This window comes from Lepidochelys olivacea, assembly GCF_965140295.1.
Source record: "Lepidochelys olivacea isolate rLepOli2 genome assembly, chromosome: 10".
Classification (NCBI taxonomy): domain Eukaryota; kingdom Metazoa; phylum Chordata; order Testudines; family Cheloniidae; genus Lepidochelys; species Lepidochelys olivacea.
In genome coordinates this window covers 78949022-78969884 of record NC_140420.1, presented here as the reverse complement: position 1 = coordinate 78969884, position 20863 = coordinate 78949022, and the positions used below count along the sequence as shown (strand labels likewise).

General features: G+C 47.8%; 1 protein-coding gene across 9 annotated transcripts in view; it reads left to right on the top strand.

Annotated features, from left to right (window-relative positions):
- IGDCC4 (immunoglobulin superfamily DCC subclass member 4) overlaps window positions 1-20863 on the top strand; it is a 198101-nt gene that overhangs the window by 73060 nt on the left and 104178 nt on the right. For all 9 annotated transcript variants that reach the window (XM_084641365.1, XM_084641360.1, XM_084641364.1 and 6 more), the window contains 2 exons: window positions 7356-7497; window positions 17740-17873. In XM_084641365.1, the coding sequence (XP_084497491.1) occupies window positions 7356-7497; window positions 17740-17873 (276 nt within the window). The remainder of the gene's footprint in view (window positions 1-7355; window positions 7498-17739; window positions 17874-20863) is intronic.

Below are 20863 nucleotides of genomic sequence, written 5' to 3'. Positions count from 1 at the left end.
CATGGAGAGGGCATTGGGCTAGGGCTCAGGAGATCTGGGTTCCATTCCTAGCTCTGGTACTAGCCTGCTGGGTGGCCTCTGGCAAGTCACTTCATCTCTCTAGGCCTCAGTTTCCCCTCCCACTCTTTGCTAGTCTTGTCTATTTGGAGTGTAAGCTGTTCTGGCTGGGGTTGTGTTACAGTGGGTTTCTACAGTATCTCAGTGGGGCCCCAGTCTCAGCTGAGGCCTCTGGATGCCACCATCCTAGAAATTAATACTAATAATTATAAAAGGAACAAAGGGAGAAAATAAATGGAGACAGAATTTGGTGGCAAAATGCAGCGCGAACGACCAGAGAGGCGTTTTTGAGAAGGCTGAAATTCCATGCATAGACTACATTTTCTGACCAGGGTATAATGTCTCTGGCAGGGAATCTCTCCAAGCTCAGAGCCTTCTGTACTGATCAGACTGACCTCTGGGGAGAAGGGTGTGGTATAGGCATGTCACTGTACCACAGTCACCTCTTGAGACAGGGTTCAAAGTGTGATCGAAGGGGGCTTAGCTCCAGCTGAGTGTAAAATGTCAGTGGAGGGTCGAGGGCTTGGTTTGAATGTGTCACTAATAAAAGTGCAGCATGTATTGACATTTTATATGAAGGCAGCCTTGCAGAACAGCACTCGCTCACCTGCAGTGTGTAACTTTGGCGACAGGAGAGTAAAATATGAAGTTTTTCGTTCTAGCCGTCGTCATGGGAAGGGAGGAAAAGTAGGTTTCATGGCTGGGCTGGTCAATTTTCATGATAGATTTGCAAGGCTGAATGAAAACTTTCGGCTAAACCTGACAGAGTGGTTTAAATAATGATGAATACGTTCATGTCTTTCACCATTCCATGCCAGTCACCTTGCCCCTTCAATGCCCTTGTTTCTCCACAAATCAGTTCCATCAATTCCTGACCCTGAGGCCCTGAAAAATGGCATTGTGGTAAAATGGTGAGCGATGCTGTGCAGGCTTCAGCCCTGGATCCTACCTCAGGGCCAGATTTTGAAACCCTGACATACCCTGAGGAGTATTGTACTTAATGACTAGTCCTGCTGATTTCAATGGGACTCCTAGCAAAATCCGGTACTACCCCACAGAGGAACAGTTCTTACGTGGCTGTTTCTCCAGCGAACTCCCACTGCGTTTGCTTTGTCTCGTGATTCCTTGTTTCACCATGCAGCCAGCAGAAATCAACGCCCAAAGGGGGGGCCTTAAAGTGTGCTTGGATCCCATTGTATTGTGTGGGTCCTGTTAGAAACATTTTGGCCTAGGGCTCAGTGCTTCTGTAGCTGGGCTGCGCCATCGTCCTCCATATTGCCGGGGAAAAGTAGATTGTACGTTAGAGGGCAAATGCACAGGTGCCAGGGCCAGGAACCCTGGTCTGAACCTTGGTTTGCAGGAGCAGAGCCCAGGAGGGCTGGGTGCTTTGAAAGTGGACGTTTTCAAAGACTCTTCTCGGAGATGCACAGTAAATTTGGGGAGTTCAAAATACCAAGGTGACTGGCTCTGCGGTATGTTAAATGTTAACATTCCCTATCCCCAGGAGCAGTAAATCCTCTGTGGAGTCTGGCCTGGGGTGTCTGGAGCCCGATCTCAAGCGTCTCCAAAGTTGAGGTGCTCGGATCCAGGGTTTTCGTTCAATGCACTATTGAGCTAGCTAGAGAGGCCCTGTTCATGCTGCCTAGCACTTGCTTTTTTCCTCTGGTCCAGGGGAACAAGATTCCTCATTTCCCCTCTCACCACCCACCTCTTTCACCCTTCAGTGTGCTGCTTTGCAGTCCTGGTCTCTGCTGAGGAGGGCTGGAAGCTGCTGCTTCTGGAGCCTGCCATCACAGCTCCCAAGAGGGTGGTAGAGAGCAACACCGAGTTAGCGCTCCTTCTCCCTACCGTTCCAGAGGCTAAGCACGCTGCTCCTGCTGCCCTCCCAGTCTCTGCTGGCCCTGGCAATGGCCTGCCATGGAGCCAAGCTCAGATCCCCTTGCAAGGAGCTGCCACTTGGTCGCTGGGCCTGGCAGTTCTGATGTGTCTTACACACATGCTGTGTTGTGTTTTGTGCTGCGTGGGGGTGGCGCTGCACCGCTTAGTCAGCGGTAACGTTTGGTCAGGCCCATCCACATCCTACAGGGAGGGTCCTCGTGGGGACGTTCTCAGCCTGGCTTTGCTGGTGCCCTGAGCCGGGAGGCTGATGGGACTGGAACAGATCCAGTTCTCAGTGGTCAGTTCTGAAAACATTCATGTGCATCGACGTGGACGCTCTAAGCGGCTAAATAGCTGAGGGTACAGAATAGCAGCCAGTTACCGGCCTTGTGACAGGACAGAGTGAGGGGACCCCACTGATTGGTCTGTGTCCACCCATGCTCCATCTCCGCTGTGTATGAAAGAGCAGGATCTCTTGCAATAGCTGTGATGGGCAAAGCTTCCCTTTGTAGGCTGCTGAGTGAGCGTGTCGTACCACAGGTGTGTCCTCGGTTCACGTACCATGGGTAGCAGCAAAGCACCCTGCCACAGGCTGCCCAGCCAGTGTGTCCCAGCTCTGCTCTGGCTGGGCCATCTTTCGAAGGAGGGGTTCACCGTTCAGCCCTTGGCCTGTCTTCTGAGACTGCCAGCAAAGGTGCCAGACTTAGGGGAGTAATTCAGAACGGCCCTCAAAGTACCAGACTGATGCCACCAGCTGCTCTTGGCTGACTTAGGGCCTGGTCCAGTGCCCTTTGAAGTCAGTGAAAAGAGGCTCTTAAAAGTTAGAGCTTGATAACCCGTTATAGCCCCCCTGTGCCATCCAGTCTTCCTGTACTTAGTTTATGGTGGAGAGGATCCTTCACTCTACCTAGGCCTAGATTTAGGACAGCATTTAAGCACGTGTTTAACTTTGACAGGAATTTGGCTTCAGTGGGATTTAAGCACATGCTGAATAGGGATGTTTTTGTGAATGGAGGGCTAGTGATTCATGGGAGTGAAGGAAGCAACCTCACTATTGCTTGTGTTAAATAGTGAACATAATCCTCCTGGATACATTGTACTCAATAACTACAGGCGTGGAGATCAAAATCCCTGCTCACTGTTCATCCACTGCTGTGTATTTTACCAGATGTAATAACTTAGCCCTGAACAAAACCTACCCCTGGCCCCATCGATAACAGTGGTGATCAACAAAAAAAGAACGCAGCCTGAAGTGGATAAAAACTGTTCCGGGGTATTTACTCAGACTTTCCATTGAGTAATGTGTGCAAGCAGTTGCTACTGTGTGTGAAGACAGGATATAAATCTGGGGCAGATCTGCATATTACCATCGCTCCGGTGGACTACCTGAGGATCTGCCCCCAGGTGTGTGGTTAATAAGTGGAAAGGAGCGAGGTGTCGTTTTTTGTTTAAATTAAGTGGATTGTTTTTACTGCTGTTCTGTGAAAACAGCAGTCTCTCTCTCCCTTCTCCCTACCCTTTGGCCTTTACAGGAATGTGGGGTCTGGCAGGCTTTATCGAGAGCTAAAAATTATTTGGCCCTGTCTGTACTCGTGGCAAAACCATTTTTCACACCAACTGAGAAGAGTTAAGGATGGGATCCATTGTTAACACCTGTTGTCAATGACAGGTTGTTTTCCTAGTGTAGACAGGACTAGTGTGTAAAGTGTGCTTGGATCCCTGTGCATTGTATGTGTTGTATTTTAAACGTCATGGCCCCGCTTCAGCATCATATTTCAGTATGTGCTTAAGTCCTGTTGCAGTCAATGGACACTACGTATAGGGGGTGGGGGGCAGTGTGTCCTGATGGACAGAGCACTGGACTGGGACCCAGGAGACCTGGGTTCTGCCACTGAGCTGCTGGGTGACCTTGGGCAAGGCATTTCCCATCCCCGTGCCTTGGTTTCCCCATCTGTAAAATGGGGCTAATGATCCTAAGCTCGTTTGTAAAGCAGATTGAGATCTATTGATGAAAAGTGCTATGTGTGAGCTGGGTATTAGTATTATCATGAGATGTTGTTGATTATTTTGTGCTGTTGGGATAGACGTAAGCAAATACTTCAATGTATGGCTGAACTAGAGCCTTAACTGATCACTTCTGTTTCAAACTCTTCCAAGAAAACAATGGGTTTCTTAAAATTTGTTTTACATGCAAAGAAAATTCCCCCTGGAAAATTTATGAGGATGGTGCTAACCCTGTCCTCAGTTAAGAGTGTTTAAATGTTCAATAGGTTATTCATATAATTCATAGCCTCCATGCTTAGGGGTTGGGTTTTTCTTTTGCTATTTTGTGCTGTGATGGGGCTTAACTCCCATTGTCTGCAAGGTAAAGGATAAAACCCCAGTTAAACATGCTCCGCTCCTGGGGGGCGCTGATTAGCTAATTGCCTCCTGGCCAGAAGAGGCAGAGTTAGGCCTTATAAATAGACTGAGGGGATGTCTGTCTACATGGCAATTACAGACCCACAGCTGGTCCGTGCTGACGAACTCGGGTTCGGGCTAAGGGGCTGTTTAATTGTGGTGTAGAGGTGCAGGCTTGGGCTGGAGCCTTGGCTCTGGGACCCTCCCACCTCACAGGCTCTAGTGGGTTTTTAAGTGCAGTGTAGACACACCTTGAGGGAGCTCAGTTGTGGAGGGAAGACCCAGGAAAGAGGAGTTAGGGAGTTTTCGCCTCTCCTTCTGGAAAGTCCTGGGTCGGCAGACTAAAGAAGGCCACCAGGACAGAATTGGTTCCTGTGGCGGGCCATGAAAAAAGGGGCAAGCTCCAGGGAGAGACTGTGGAGAAGGCAGGACTCTCCTATGGAGGGAAACTTAAATGGAACATAGTAGGCTCCTGTAGGCGGGAACCCTAAGACAGGGTTTGTAAGCAGAGAAGAGAAAACTTCAGTAGCCCAGGAAGGCAGAAGAATTGTTCAGTTTAGTTCGGGCTTATCTGTGATGTCCCAGGAGCAAAGCCATCCCTTCGGTAGGGCGAATTGGGGCGACCGCTCCAGGCCCCGTGCTTTGGGGGGCCCCGCGGGCCGGTGCGATTGGCCAGTACGGTTGGTCCCGGAAGAGATGAATCTGTCACTTCCACCCTGGACCCCATACTCCCTAGAGACGGCCCTGCCCAGGAGGGAGGGGTCTGAACTTAGGTGACTTGGCCAGAGGGCAGGGCCAGGGGCAGGCGGCCTGCAGGAGGAGCTGGAGAACAAGAGAGTAGCAACATCCCACACTGACAGAAGGGGGCGCTCCAAGGGTGAGTGAGCACTGCTGCATGTTCATGTCTGTTAAAAAAAAATTAATGATATTTGCACACAAAAACAGGTGAAACCCGATATTTTAAAAGGCCTACTTGTGCAATACACACATTTTGCCCTTTGGACCTTTCATTTTTAGCATGAATATGGTCTAAAAATATAGTAAAATAAAAATCATATCACACTTTAAACTGGTTCCGGGATCAGAAACACAAAAGTTGTCTTATTTTTGTAAAAAGTTGTAAACTACAAACCAATAGACGTGCGGATGATTTTGTAAATCATGATTTTTTTTGACTGACATCCTTTCTCATGCTTCAACCTCAATTAAGTGTGTGTGTGTGTGTGTGTGTGTGTGTGTGAGAGAGAGAGGGAGGGAGGAAGGGAAGGAGGGAGAGAAAGTCAGTGGGGCAGTTTTCAGTTATCTATGCAGTAGCAACTAATAATTAAAAAGAAAAGAACCTCACCACCGCATTTCTATTTCCAGGGGTTAGGAGAATCAGTTTCTTCAGTGACAATTCTTGTTTTTGGGGGGAGTAATAAATCAGTCTAATAAATAATTTCACACTAATGTTAAAGGATCACTCGTGGCAGGTAGAAGTTGAACCTGCTGAGTACAATTTTATGCTTGGCAGAGCAACAGAATTCAATGTTTTCTAGCTTAGACCTTTGCTGTGCATTTTGGTGCTACAGTCCTTTGTGTTCTAGGATGGCACAGAGCATTTGTAAGGCAGGATAGGTTTAATGTCATAGGCAGTTTAATGGAGATGCATTTAAAACAAATTCTAACTCTTCGGGTTGAGGAGAATAAAAGCTTTCCACAGCCTATTAAGGATGCCTGCATGTTGTGTTCGAAAGTCCATTGTGTGACTAAGACATTTTACAGGTGCATTATTTAATAGCCTGGCCAACTGTATATACCAGTGCACATTTCTGTGGCCTTGATCTTGCAGTTCTTTGTGCGATGCAGGACACTGAGCAGAAAATAGCTGTGATCCGGAGCACTAGTCTTGCGCCATTGAACTCAGTGGGAGTTTTGCCATGCATTTTAGTGTCCATTCAGATCTGCCCTGGTGCCCGATCCTTCTCCCACTAATCATGGGTGAAAGAGAAGCAAGAGCAGAAGCAGGTCTCAAGCCCCTTACTCTAAGAAGCAAAACTTGACAAAGGGAGCTGGGCTTGGGTGTGTGTTAGGAGGGAAGCTCACCTCTCTTCATTGTGACAAGGCATTTAGGTACATGCGCTCCTCTGTGGCCTCACTCCTGCTAAAGTAGGCCTCGCAGCAAATCAGCTCCTTGGTGAGAGGCAGAACAGCCTTGTGGGTAAAGCACTGGATTGGCGCTCAGCAGGCAGGTTTCAGCTCCTGGCTCTGCAACGCTCCCTGTGTGACCTTGGGCCAGTCCCTTCACCTTTCAGTGCCTCAGGTCTCCATCTGTGCAATGGCACTGATAATACTCCCTTAGCTTATAAACTCTTCAGGGCAGAGACTGTGTTTCACTATGTGTCCATGCAGTACCTAGCCCAGCAGGGCCTGACCTTGGGTGTGGCCTCCAGGTGCTCATGTAACATCAATTAATGCACAAGTGGGTCCTCCTGCTTTACACTCATGTATGCAACACTTGTGCTGGGCAGAGCTGAATGGGTCAAATTCAACCTTCTCTGCACAAATTTTGGGGCTCATCCAAAAACAAGCTGGGTTTCAGACTTGGTTGGCGGTCAAGAAAGTATCCTTCTCCCCATTTCTAACGGGATGACTGGAAACCGAAGGGCCATTTAGCAAAGCAGCTGGGCAGGCAGACAAAGGACCTGCTGCTTCTGCCATTCGGTTACATTTACAGCAAAAATGAGGCAGGAGGCCAATTTGCATGTTCAGATGCCTCTGGTAACACACCCAGGCTTGTTAAGGGCATGCCAGCTAGTGGGTTGGAGGACAGTGAGGAATTGCATTTCTCTTGTCCAGCCTAGTTATTTTGTAGTCCCGAGTTTTACCACATAACAGAAGTCTTCCTAGCTTGTACATTCCGTTATTATAGATGTGTGTGTGTGTGAGAAAACATGAATTCTCTTCTATTCTGTCTGAAAATGCGTTTGTTTCTCAGAGCACAAATGTCAGGGCATTAACTCTCTTCTTCTTTTTTCCAGGTTTATCCCGTTTTTTTCAACAGCCAGAGTCTCAGACAGTGGAAGAAAATGGTATGGTCCGATTTGAGTGTCGGATCGAAGGACTGCCCTCCCCTGTCATCACCTGGGAGAAGGATCAAGCGGCTGTTCCTGCAGAGCCCAGGTGAGTGGCTAGTGGTTTTTTTGGGGGTTAATAATAATAATTAATAATAAAAAAATTAAGAGATGAGTGTCTTTTATAAAATCTGGAATTTAAGGAGCGGTGTCAGGGCAGTTTTGGACCTAAAAGTTAGACTTTGTAAGGACAAATCATAGAATCATAGAATATCAGGGTTGGAAGGGACCTCAGGAGGTCATCTAGTCCAACCCCCTGCTCAAAGCAGGACCAATGTTCTCAGAACCAACAGAAATGTATCCATAAAACTTTGAAAAAAGAAAAGAAACTGCCCTCCCCAGAATATGCCCTTCCCCTGCGGTATTTGCCGCATTAGAGCTACTGTATAAGTTGAAATGGATAATTTCATGGAAGTGAAATTGACTAATAATCACACAAATTCAAACAGGATTGTTGAGTGCCAGATGCCCATTCATCAAAGGCTTGTGTGCAATAGTAAACCAACTCTGGACAGTTTGTAAGTATCCTTTTGCCCATTCAGTGTGTTTAATGATTGGCTGGAACTTGGACACTCTGGCAACGGAGAGAAATAGCGAAGGAGACAAACGGCATAAAGAGTGTCAAGGAAATGCAGACATTTGATATTTTGTCAAGTTTTTGGTCCTGCAAAGATTTAAGGACGTGCTTAACGTCCTGCATGGTGAGTAGCCCCATTGACTGCATTGGGTCTACTTGCCATGCATAGAGTTGAGCGTGTGTCTTTGCAGGGTTGGTGCCGAAGGTGGTGTTTTGTAATAAATCCGTGGCCAACTGAGATTGCGTGGCTGTCGCTAAGCTGTGCAGTGTGGGATGTGGTGTTTCACAGGTGGAGCTGAATGCAGAGTTTGGTTCTGAAGACATTTCCAAATTCTCTTTCTCAACCTGTTTCCCTCAGAGATTTAACAAGGGCTTAAAGCTTCTGTCAGTGGATCCTCTGGGACTATCCAGTCAGAACGTGGACTTTCTGTTAGCAAAATACATAAATAATTTTTTTTAAAAATTCCTTCTGCCCTGCTTCTTTGTCTGAAACAAAGTGAGTGTAGTGTGGGAAGGAGAGGAGGACCCCGGGGACTAGTGGCTGATCGGCAGACTTTGTAGATTTCTATGGATCTAATGATGACATTGTCCTTTAGTCCCTTAAAGTTCGGTAGGTTTCATTTTCTGCAGAAAGAGTCATTCCCCCAGAGAGGAAAGTTAACCCACGTGATGAGCAGGGGGAGGAAGGGATTAAAAAAAAACCAACGAGATTCAGAAATGATTTGGGAACAAAGGATGTTTCTGTAAGAATAGCTGTTTATATCCTTGAGGCTGTCATGCGGCGATCTGAAGCTTGTGGGAGGTTGTTGCTTTGTATGAGAAGAAAAATAAGTGTTTTTTTAAAAAAAAAAGGTGGGGTGGGGTTGGGGAGGGAAGCATGCCATAGATAGGGCAATGGCTTTTTAATATGACAGCTCGATGGATGTTGTGAAATTACTTGCTTGGAGATTGCTTTCAACATAGGCGGCTTGAAAATTGCTTTCCTTGTAACAGCCAGACATAATCATTGGCTTCAGATCTTGCTGTTAAATCATGTTTAGCTAATATACTATTTCAGGGAGATTTGCTTTCTGTTGTTGACTTTATACAATCGGCTTTTGAAAGAATTAAGTGTTCCCAAGGACGTGCTGGCCACGGAACGTTTGCTCCGTCCATCAGCCACGCCCCTCGTGCCTAAGGGTCTCAGAATGCTGGGCGAGCTTACCTGTCACAGGTGGCAGCCTTAACCCAGAATCGCTCTGCAATACCAGATTCCAGGCAAGCCTTAAGCTGGCCACTGATTTTTGCAGCTCATCTTTGTGTAGGCATCTGACTGGGCCTTTGGAAGTGTGTACATTTGCGCTCCGACAGATGATGTTGACCTACAATACACAAGCAGCATATGGAAGTCAGTTTTGATAGACTGAGAGCTGTGCAAACTCAACGTTGACATTGCAGCACTCCAGAAAACAAGACTTGCAGATGCTGGTTCTCTCCAAGAGGCCAATTACACCTTCTTTTGGCAAGGTAAAAGCAGCAAAGAAAATCGTCTGCACGGTATCTCGCTGTGAGAAACAAGTGGGTAAAGCTCCTAGAAACACCCATTGGAAAGTCAGAGCATATCGTCTCACTTGAACTGTAGATGACCATTGGCTCTGTCAACATCATTAGTGCCTATGCACCAACACTCAAATCTAGCCCCAAGGAGAAGGATATATTTTACAACGCTTTGCATCAAGTCATCAAAAGAATACCATCAACTGAGCAACTTTTCCTCCTTGGTGACTTTAATGCAAGAGTAGGTGCAGACAACAACTCATGGCTAGATTGCCTAGGAGATCTGGGCATTGGCAAGATGAATGAGAGCGGCCAACGACTTCTTGAATTCTGTGCCCAAAACCAAATGTGCATTACCAATTCATATTTTACAGGAAAAGGTCGCCACAAAGTGTCATGGCGACATCCACAATCAGGCACTGGCACCAGTTAGCCCTTGTTATTGTCAGGAGAAAAGACCTACCCTTAGTGCAGAACACTTGCACGTTCCGCAGCGCTGATTGTGATGCTGACCACGCCTAGATCATTAGCAATGTGAAGATTACAGCCAAGAAGCTACATAGAGCAAAACCTAGGAGCAAGCCCAAAATCAACACTATTAACACCAAAAACCAGAGGAAATGCCAGGAGTTGGTGAAGGCTTTTGAACTTAGCATGCATGGGAAGTCATTGCCGGAGAAGGCAGAGGAGTTTTGGGAAGATTTAAGATATGATTGCTGTCTATAGATGTAAGCAGTGTCAGGATGAGCTCCACCCTGACATCTGGTGGTGAGGTGTGGCAAGTTGTGGAAAAGAACTTCAGGGGCCGATCTCATTTGCATAGGCACACCCACCACGCCTAGAATGAGACCATAGCTGCCCAAATGGTCACTTTGGCTGCTGTGGGATCCCCAGTGTCTCTGTTATTGGGGCAGGAAGAATAAATTGTTATTACCCTGATTATGGGAACTGTGCTTGGAACTGCACGTGGCCTTTTGTTATGATGGAGGGATTCACCATCAACTAAGTAGCACTCGGTAGGCAAGGGTCATGGGTTCCAAAACTGTGTGAATGGAGAGAGGCTGGGGACAAGTATTAATACTTGGTGGCATGGGCCCCTTGGTGAGGGCCTTACATGCTAATTGCACTTCCTCCTCTCTCCACTGTGGAATATCAGAGCTAATTTTGATTTCATTAGAAGTCTAGTTATAGGCTGCTGAGCTCACTTTGGGCTGACAGTGCACCAGCACTGGGGCTCCCCTATTATAAGCTGAACTCACCTAAGAGCTGAAATCACTGAGTGTTGTGTTAAGTAGTGGGGGAGCCTGAAGATATATTGTGGAGCAGTTTGCGGGATGGCTGGTGAAGCAGTTCGACGCTGCGCAGTGTGTGGATGGCAGGAGCTGCTTGTGGGCCGTGGAGCTGAGTGAAGGAGTTCGTGGGGCGGCTGGCGCAGCGGAGCGCAGCTGAGCGAAGGAGTTCGTGGGGCGGCTGGCGCAGCGGAGCGCAGCTGAGCGAAGGAGTTCGTGGGGCGGCTGGCGCAGCGGAGCGCAGCTGAGCGAAGGAGTTCGTGGGGCGGCTGGCGCAGCGGAGCGCAGCTGAGCGAAGGAGTTCGTGGGGCGGCTGGCGCAGCGGAGCGCAGCTGAGCGAAGGAGTTCGTGGGGCGGCTGGCGCAGCGGAGCGCAGCTGAGCGAAGGAGTTCGTGGGGCGGCTGGCGCAGCGGAGCGCAGCTGAGCGAAGGAGTTCGTGGGGCGGCTGGCGCAGCGGAGCGCAGCTGAGCGAAGGAGTTTGTGGGGCGGCTGGCGGAGCGGAGCGCAGCTATGGGGCGGTCAGCTTCAGATCACGTAAGGTGCCTCTTACCCCTGTCCCATTTCCACCCAGGTTGGGAGGTAAAGCTCCGCAGATAAACTTTCGAACTCTGGGGCTGCCCTGACCAGGGACAGAGACTTTTGGGGCATTGGACTTTTGGGACTTTGGGTGATTTGGGGTTGCTGGACTCAAGAACCAAAGGGAAAAGGGCATGCCCCAATTTGCCTGGGGTGGGTTTTTTTTGCTCATGGGTTGTGTTATGAATCCTACTGGTGGTGTTTCCCCAACATAATGCCACATTGTTTCTCTCTGTTATTAAAAGACTTGTGCTACACTCAGACTATGTGCTTGCGAGAGGGGAAGTATTGCCTCTTGGAGGCGCCCAGCGGGGGTGGTATATATTTGTCCCAGGTCACTGGGTGGGGGCTCGAGCCGGTTTGCATTGTGTTATTGGAATGGAACCCCTAGATATTGAACCTGGCCCTTGTTGCTGCCAACTCTGACGGGCAGAAGTGTTACATAAATATATCAGAAGGATAAATACTGGAGAGGGAGAGGACTTATTTAAGCTCAGTACCAGTGTGGACACAAGAACAAATGGATATAAACTGGTCATTGGGAAGTTTAGACTTGAAATTAGATGAAGGTTTCTAACCATCAGAGGCGTGAACTTTTGGAATAGCTTTCCAAGGGAAGCAGTGGGGGCAAAAGACCTATCTGGCTTTAAGATTAAACTTGATAAGTTTATGGAGGAGATGGTATGATGGATAATATGATTTTGGTAATTAATTGATCTTTAACTATTCATGGTTAATAGGCCCAATGGCCTGTGATGGGATGTTAGATGGGGTGGGATCTGAGTTACTATAGAAAATTATTTCCTGGGTATCTGGCTGGTGAATCTTGCCTGTATGCTCAGGGTTTAGCTGATCACCATATTTGGGGTCGGGAAGGAATTTTCCTCCAGGGCAGATTGGAAGAGGCCCTGGAGGTTTTTCGCCTTCCTCTGTAGCATGGGGCACCGGTCACTTGCTGGAGGATTCTCTGCTCCTTGAAGTCTTTAAACCACTATTTGAGGACTTCAATAGCTCAGACATAGGTGAGAGGTTTTTCGCAGGAGTGGGTGGGTGAGATTCTGTGGCATGCGTTGTGTAGGAGGTCGGACTAGATGATCATAATGGTCCCTTCTGACCTTAATATCTATGAATCTATAACAACAATCCATGAAACAGCTTTAGCTACATTTGAGGGAAAGAGACCATTAAAAAGGGACCGGTTTGAAGAAAATGAAGCGGAACTATTACCTCTCATCAACATTAAGTACAGAGCCTACCTGGAACACAATAAGCCAACAGGGAGCACCAAAGTGAGACTTCGACATGCAGAACCTGAGGTGCAGCGAGCAGGCAGACACTGTGCAGATCATTACTGGATGAGGCTCTGTGAAGAGATACAGACATCATCAGACACAGAAACCCTCCAAGTCCTGCACAATGGCCTGAAGAAAGCTCTAGCTCGGGATCGGCAATCTTTCAAGGAAGGAGAGCCATTTTTTTTTTTACTTGTAGAGTTAGAAGTTATCAGCTAATAAAAAGCCAATGGGAGTACGGAACCGATGCTTGGGGCGGGGGCAGCATGCGGAGCTTCCTGGCCGCCCACGCCTAGGAGCCAGACCTGCTGGCTGCTTCTGGAGTGCAGCGTTGAGCCAGGACAGGTAGGGTCTAGCCTGCCTTAGCTCCGCAGCACCGCCAATCGGACTTTTAACGGCCCGATTGGCGGTCCTGACTGGAGCCGCCAGGGTCCCTTTTCGACCGCGTGTTCTGCTTGAAAACCGGACACCTGGTCACCCTAGAGGAAGTCAGTGGCAAAACTCCGATTGATTTCAGTGGGGCCACGAGTTCACTGGCAGTATGATCTCTGTTTTTATGAAAAGAAAAGGAGGACTCGTGGCACCTTAGAGACTGACAAATTTATTTGAGCATGAGCTTTCGTGAGTTATGGCTCACTTCATCGGATGCATGCAGTTTTCCATGCTGTAGCTCACGAAAGCTTACGCTCAAATCAATTGGTTAGTCTCTAAGGTGCCACAAGTCCACCTTTTCTTTTTGCGGAGACAGACTAACATGGCTGCTACTCTGAAATCTGTTTTTATGGAGACTTTACTTTAGTTTTTTATTTCTATCCTAACCTGCAATGAAGGTCATTTGGACAGAAAGGCTATGTCTGCTCTTTGTGTACTAAAAAAAGCATTATGCCATAGTCTCCCTAAAACTCTGAATCATTCGGCAAACTTTGCTACACTGCAGTGGGAAATAAATGCCTACCCCAAATTCTTTTGAAGTCTCTAGTTGATGAGCATGACTGTGGTGAGCGCAAATAGCTGGAAGCTTTGAGATCTGTTGGGAAAGATCAAGTACAAAGACGTCTTTCTCTTGCACGCCTGTGCTTTCCTTGGGAGAGCAGTATGTCACATATCTTGCATTTAGGTTGGAAATACAGTCACTAGTAGTGGCTGTACTTAGAAGCCCTCTCCGTACTTTAGGGCTCTCAAAAATGATTGTGTTAAACATATTGGATAGCTGGTGACCTTGAGGTTTTTCTTTATGCTAAGACCTGGTAACTCTCCCCATGCCCTTCCTGCAGTTAGGACTCCTAAAGGAAACAGTGGCAAGGCTGAGTAATTGAGGGTAGTCTACACAACACATACACACAGATAGATGGATCATACATTGCAGTGTACCATCATGTTTACCTCTATGTGGTACCCCTCCTCCGGTCAGTGTGCCTCTTAGATATGTCTACACTGCAGTCAGAGGTGTGACTGCAGCATGTGTAGACATACCTGACCTAGCTTTGATTCAGCTAGCTCAGATAACAACAGCAGTGAAAGGTTCTGCAGCATGGGCTGTATAATGCTGCCTGGGGGCCCTGGATATGTATTTGAGCAGCTAGCCTCTGATGTAGCCTGTTGTCGTAGACAGACCCTTTGATTGTGAGCTTTTGGGAGCCCGTGTTTAGTTTGTACTGAGCACACTGGGCATGCTACCGAAAACCGGCTGTGAGAGCTAATTGTGTTAAACTTCCTCTGAGGACATTGGTGGGTTTCTGGTTGGTTGTTTTTTTTTTGTAAACTGGATTTTCCATCTCGACAGGCGGCTCTAGGATCGGAACCCCTCCTCGCAAGGCAGAAAGCGATTACATAATGGATCTCAGCCATATGCTTTTGGAAGTGTGTTTGACTTCTCTATTTGGAACCGGTAGATGCCTTTCCTGGTGTTTGAAATATGCTGATAGTAATTACGCACACTCAGAGCAGATGCGCGATAAAAATAAATTTCATCGCACTGGGGAGCTCTCTTTTGACAGAGAGAGAAATATTTGGCTTAGTGCCGCTGCATTCAGCCAACGAGCCCCCACAGTGTCTCTCTGGATAATGCTGTCCTGTCAAGGGCACACGTGGCCTGGTCCTGCAGCCCTGACTCATGTGAGTGGACACACTGGCTCCAGCAAGATTACTCCTGTCAGTAAGGTCTGCAGGATGGGCCCCGTGGTGACAGCATCACTTCCCTGGCTGAGCTGCCTTAAAATGATCTCTCTTCGAAGCCGCCAGCGTTCACGAGACGGGGGAGCTGATGCCTGAAGATGCAGCTGGCTCAGTGAACAGAGAACCTGTGCCACGTGTCGTGCTAGAAAAAGCTCAATTTCCCATCAGGACTTGCTGGAGTAGAGCATTAGAGCAACGAGACCATGAAACCAGCCTTCTCCTCTCCCTTCCGCCCAGGCAGAATATCTGCTGCCCCTTCCTTACCAATCCGCTTTCAGTGCGTCGATGAAGGCTCATAACCCAGAGCTGCCTGTCAAAGCTCTGCAGCTCTGCTGATGGCATTCTTCAATTAAAACTGGGTCTCATCTATAATTAAAAAGGCTCACGTAGGCTTGGGCCTTGTATTAAGAAATAAAGAAGCTGCCGGGTAGGAATCCAGGCAGAAAATGAAGAACCTGACAGCCAGCTTGTTCTTTGTGCTAATTGCTAATCAGGTGTATGATTCAGTGTAATGCCATATAAGCTGGGTTTTTAATTACAGAGCAATGTATCCATCAATAGTCAGCCACGGTAGCCTGGTTGGTGGGTGGCCAGAGCCGTGCTTCGAGTAGTTGCCAGGCGTGGTCTAGTGACTGGGAGTCAGCAGAGTCAAAAACCGGACACCTGGCAACCCTAGCGTGAGGTAGGTAAGACTTTTATAGCAGTGGTTCTCAATCAGGGGTACACAGAGGTCTTCCAAGGGGTGCATCAACTCATCTAGAGATTTGCCTAGTTTTACAACGGGCTACATAAAAAGCACGAGCAAAGTCAGTACAGACTAAAATTCCATACAGATAATGACTTGTTTATACGGCTCTGTATACTATACACTGAAATGTAAGTACAATATTTATATTCCAATTGATTTATTTTGTAACTGTATGGTAAAAATGAGAACATCAGCAATGTTTCAGTAACAGTGAGCTGTGACAGTTTTGCATTTTTATGCCTGACTTTGTAAGCAAGTGGTTTTTAAGTGAGGTGTAACTTCAGGGTACTCAAGACAAATCAGACTCCTGAAAGGGCTACAATAGTCTGGAAAGGTTGAGAACCACTGCTGTATAGTATTTTACTGAAGGGAGAAACTGAGGCACAGAAAGATTAAAATTACATGCCTGAGGCCAGCCAATGAATCAGTGGTGCAACTGGGAAGAAAACCCCCTACTTCTGACTCCCAGTCGTTCTCTCTAACTGCCAGCGCTGTCTCCCCCGTGGAGTTGTTAAAGCGAGTAGGCGTTGCTTAGTCTGCATTTCCCTTTCTCCTCACCCAGCGTTCTATTACAAACCGAGTCTGCTGATCAAAAGAGCATGACTTCCAGGGCAAACTTCTTTTCATTTTTGGAGCTGTCACGAGGAAGTAGTTCCTTATCGGTATCTTATTTGTACATACGTTGGGTGCATGGTCCCCTGCATTTGGCTTCCATGCAGAAAATGCAGCTTCCTGCTTTGAGATATCAGAAAATCATTTAATGAAGAGTTCGCTTAAAACAAGCGTTCCTGGATCCTTATTCTAGGGCAACTCTCTGAAATCCTGTTTGCGGGAGAAGGTGCTTAGCGGGTCTGACGCTTTGTTCAAACAAAGGCAAATATAGGGGGTTTCACAACTGGGAAGAGCAGAGTGGCTGGTAGGCTATAGGCAAATTAATTCTGTTACCTGTCCGCATGCATAGCCAAATATATTTGTCTGTTACTCATACATGTGTGTCAGATGGCAGGGGAAACGGACTCTTCAGCAGCCTTCTCTGTAGCTGTTACGTCCCTGGTTGCTGGAACTTCCTGTCAAGCCAGGCATTGAGACTTGCCAGTAGAGTAGGTAACGTTGAACTACATTGGTTGTTGGCCTCATTCACTGCCCAGTGGACCCTCAGCTGTGAGTGAGCCCCTGGTGGGGGGAAGTTTGCCTGTAGAGAGGGCTTCTATGCTACCTGCAACCCCACAGCACTGGGGGACCTGGACAGGGAGATCTACAGATGGGGCATGGCCGGCTGAGAAGCTGGCAGGGCTAGGGTACTGCTGCCTGGAAGATGTACTGAATCACTGCCCTAGGTCATGACTCTGGCACTGTGGGCCTGATCCTGCGAGGTGCTGAGCACCTTCAAATCCAGATCAATGGGAGTTGGAGGGTGCTTAGCGTCTTGCAGGACTGGGCCCTGTTTGAGCGCACACAGCACTGACTAAGCTCACTGTAAAGCCAGAGGAGGGGTTCTCTGGGGGCAGTTTTTCCAACAGTTCCGGGCGGAAATCTGCAGAGGAAATCCCCAGGACTTCGCAGGAGCCACATCTCAATGAGGTGGGACTCAAAAGCCCTTTGACCCCAGAGAAGAGCTTCTGCTGCAGATCATAAGAGCTAAAGAATCCACTTGCAATGCATAACTACAGCCTCACTGAACTTGCCGACTTATATACATACCCTTATAGGTTAATAGATGGCATTCTTCCTACTAACTATCTACGTACATATGCAGACACACACTCATTTATGTGTGTGTGTGGGTGCATATATTTTTTTAATATAGAATGTTTTCTGCAGCAGAGACCTGTAGGCTTAGTCTGAAGAAGGCAGCAGTTTTATTGTTGCGTTGAACCATTGCTATTAATGGGTTGTACATTTTGCTGTATTTAAAACTCTCCTATTGGGAGGTTAAAGAGTATGTCGCCCACTCTTCTCTGCCGAGGCTTTGGCGATGTGCACATAATACGTTTTCAAGTACAAGGAAGGAATGAAAATAGCTGCATTCCAACGGCTAGGGCATGAATCGTGTTCGCTGTGAAAAGCAAATCTCATGCTCTTTATTTTCCTTATTCAGGTTTATAACTCTTCCCAATGGCATCCTCCAAATCGTAGATGTGCAGGAAAGCGACGCTGGGACTTATCACTGCGTAGCGACCAACGCAGCACGGAAACGCTACAGTAACGATGCTATTCTTAGCGTCTTAAAAGGTAAGGCCCAACAGGGCATTTGTATGGCTGTGTAAAACTGAGCTGAGGATTCTTTCTCATAAATAGTGAAGCTGCCATGAAATGCTGATGATGGTATTCTCCCTGTGGGTGTGATTTCAATTGTGGGATAGTTGGACTGTTTCTAGGGGTGCCGTGGACAATTTAAAACGAACTGTATTTATAATGATAGGGTATCTTTGCATCCGTTACTTACAGGTGCTGCACTGACTTGTACAGCTTGTTCATGTGTTGTACTCTATGGGCAAAATTCTGATTTGTGGCAGTGTTTTTACCTAAGAAGCTAGTCACAGCTGCCGTACGTGGTCCTGGGCACCCTAAAACCCCTGGAGCTGCCCCGTGTAGATTCTCTGTGTGTCCTCTGTGCATTGAGCCGTAGAAGGGTCCCTGGTGCAGTGTGGGTATCTGGCATCAGTGCATCCTTGGCCTGGGATTTTCAAAGGTGCCACATCCAAATCCCACACTTTGGTTCCTTTGACTGGCCCAGCCTGAGTCTCTTTGCACCCTCCCTCATTAGGGTTGTGTGTGCCGTATGAATGAGTAATCTGCATGGGCAGCTGAACAGGGGCTGCACAGGGGTCACTGTGTGACCAGGACACGGGTGCAAGCCAGTGTAGGGGTATTTCGTGCCACTTTCTGGAGGTGAGAGTGAAAGGGTCCAGATAGGTCTGATCCCTGCACTGCTTCACACCCTGTTCGTTTTGTGACTGTTGCTGGCTCTGTCAGAGAGAAGGGCAGTCAGAACCATGACTTTCTCCCAGGCCTGCAGGTTTGTCTCTGGTGCAGTGTTTTGTAGACATGTTTGTTGGAAGGTTCACATTCCAGTTCTGTGCATGTTTCCTGACTGGAGGGAACAGAAGCCTCTCTCAGAACTGAAAAGAGGAGGGGGGCGGGATCAGGGGAAGCAAATTTAGCTTCTTCTGTGTAATAGAGTCTGCTGGGTTGATTTCTCTGTTGTGTATGCCATTCCCGTGATAACTTGGTAACACCTTATTAGGGATCCAAGATGTTCCATTGGACCAGGATCTCTCAGTCTCTCAGATAATTCAGGCCTTCATATACCACTCGTCACTGTGCTATCTGAGACATATACATGTAATATCCCACCATTTCTGACCAATGTAAAACCCATTTTGGGGGTGGGTGGAGGCCTGTTTTCTTCTCCCAACCAGACATTGTCAGACAGGCTGTTGTGGCCAGGGGTTCAAAACTCGTGTGAGATGAAGATTTTAAAGATTTGTTGGTTAGTCACCTTGTTTAGAAAATGGAATTGAGTTGTCTGGGAAAATAGCAGGCTTGTTTTCCTTTTGTAAGTTTGGTTTCTGGATTCCATTTCTTTTTTCCCTCTGGTTGTTTTTCTTGATGGGAAGGAACTGCAGTGGACTGTTTTAATTGGAGACCTCTTGAGCCACTAGAGTCTTGGGAGCAACACCGAGGAGATTTCCCTCCTTATCAAAACTTGGCAACATACAGAGTTTTTCATGGGGCTCAGAGACGGATTCAACTTTAATCAAAGCCCATTCAGTAATCCCATTTTCAAGCATTGTCATATTAAGGAGGAGTTTCAGATGTATGCATTCCTTCTGACCACTCCTAAAGAGGAGATACCTCCCTCCTTAGGAATTCAGTTGTAATAACTTTAGGTCCCTGGAATTCAGCCTGGATGACTTCAGGTCAGGAATAAACAGCAGATGAGCCTCTTAAAGACCATGGTCTAGTTCCCACGCAATGTGCAATAGGCCTGAGATACAAGAACATTGCATTGGTGCTTCTGGGTCTGGATAAGCAACAAGAGACTAGAAATAGAGAAAAGATTGCACCAGATGAGAATTCTGCCTAAACCGGACATTCTCCAAAGCTTTCTATGGAACCCGTTTTGCTCTTTGGGGACGTCTCTTGCACGAGGAGGGTAAATGTGGCACTCCGAGGCATTTAAAAGCTTTGGTCATGTCCATACTCAGCTGCTGGTGTTGGGCAAGGTGCAGAACAAATTACATCCTTTCAAAGAAGCCTTTCCTGTGTTTTCAAAAGTGACCCCATGTCTTCCATGCATAATCATCCAAGTTCATGGATGGAGCTGCCTTAGAATCTGTCCAGGTCTCTTCTGATCTATTGACACTGCCTGCAGCTTGGCCCTGGAGATCCCAGACTCTGCAGAGCAGGGATTGACCTGCTCAGAGAAGCTGCAAAGCACGCTAAGCCATGTGGCAGCTGGGATCTCCAGCGTGGCATGGGCTGGGCTGGCAGGCAGAGGCAATGTGCTTGCTGTAAGAGGGGGCCTCTCCATTTGACCTCAGACCAGTGGCACCTGCTGATGCTGGGGGTGCAATCAGCCCCGTGGCTCTGCCAGTGGCAGTGGCCTGCAGAAGGGCAGCAGGAGGTTACTCTTCCAGCAGCGTTGGGTGAGAGGATCTCTGGAAGGCTGGGGGGGCAGGGGGACGGGTTCGGGGGGTGGTAGAGTAGGACTCCCTACCCCCGATTAAAGTACTGGATCTCTGCTCTGGTCCATGCCTCTGTCGTTCATGAAACAGTTCAGAAAAGTTGAGAGGGGGATAGGAGAAGGCTTAATTCGCAGGATTCCCCCGGGGAAGGGGCAGAAGCGACATGACTCGTTCCGTGAATGTTTGCTCGTGGATAATAACGATAATGAGCAGAACACTTGGCAGTCCTCAGTGAGGAACTTGAAATCACTTCCCAGCCATCAGTTAGTGAACCCTCCCTGCACCCCAGGGAGGTAAGGAAGTAGTATGATTTGTATTTTAGTAGCACCTACTACAGTCTAAATAGGCAACAAACAAAGGGTGGGAGGCACAGAGAAGGACGGTTACGTACCCGAGGCCACACAACCTGGTCCATGGCAGAGCCAGAATTAGAAGCCAGGTCTCCTGACTCCCAGATCCACAGCCTGTTCGCTAGACCTTGCTTCCTCCTGCTTGTTATACCCACTGGACAGTCTGAGGCACAGAATTGTT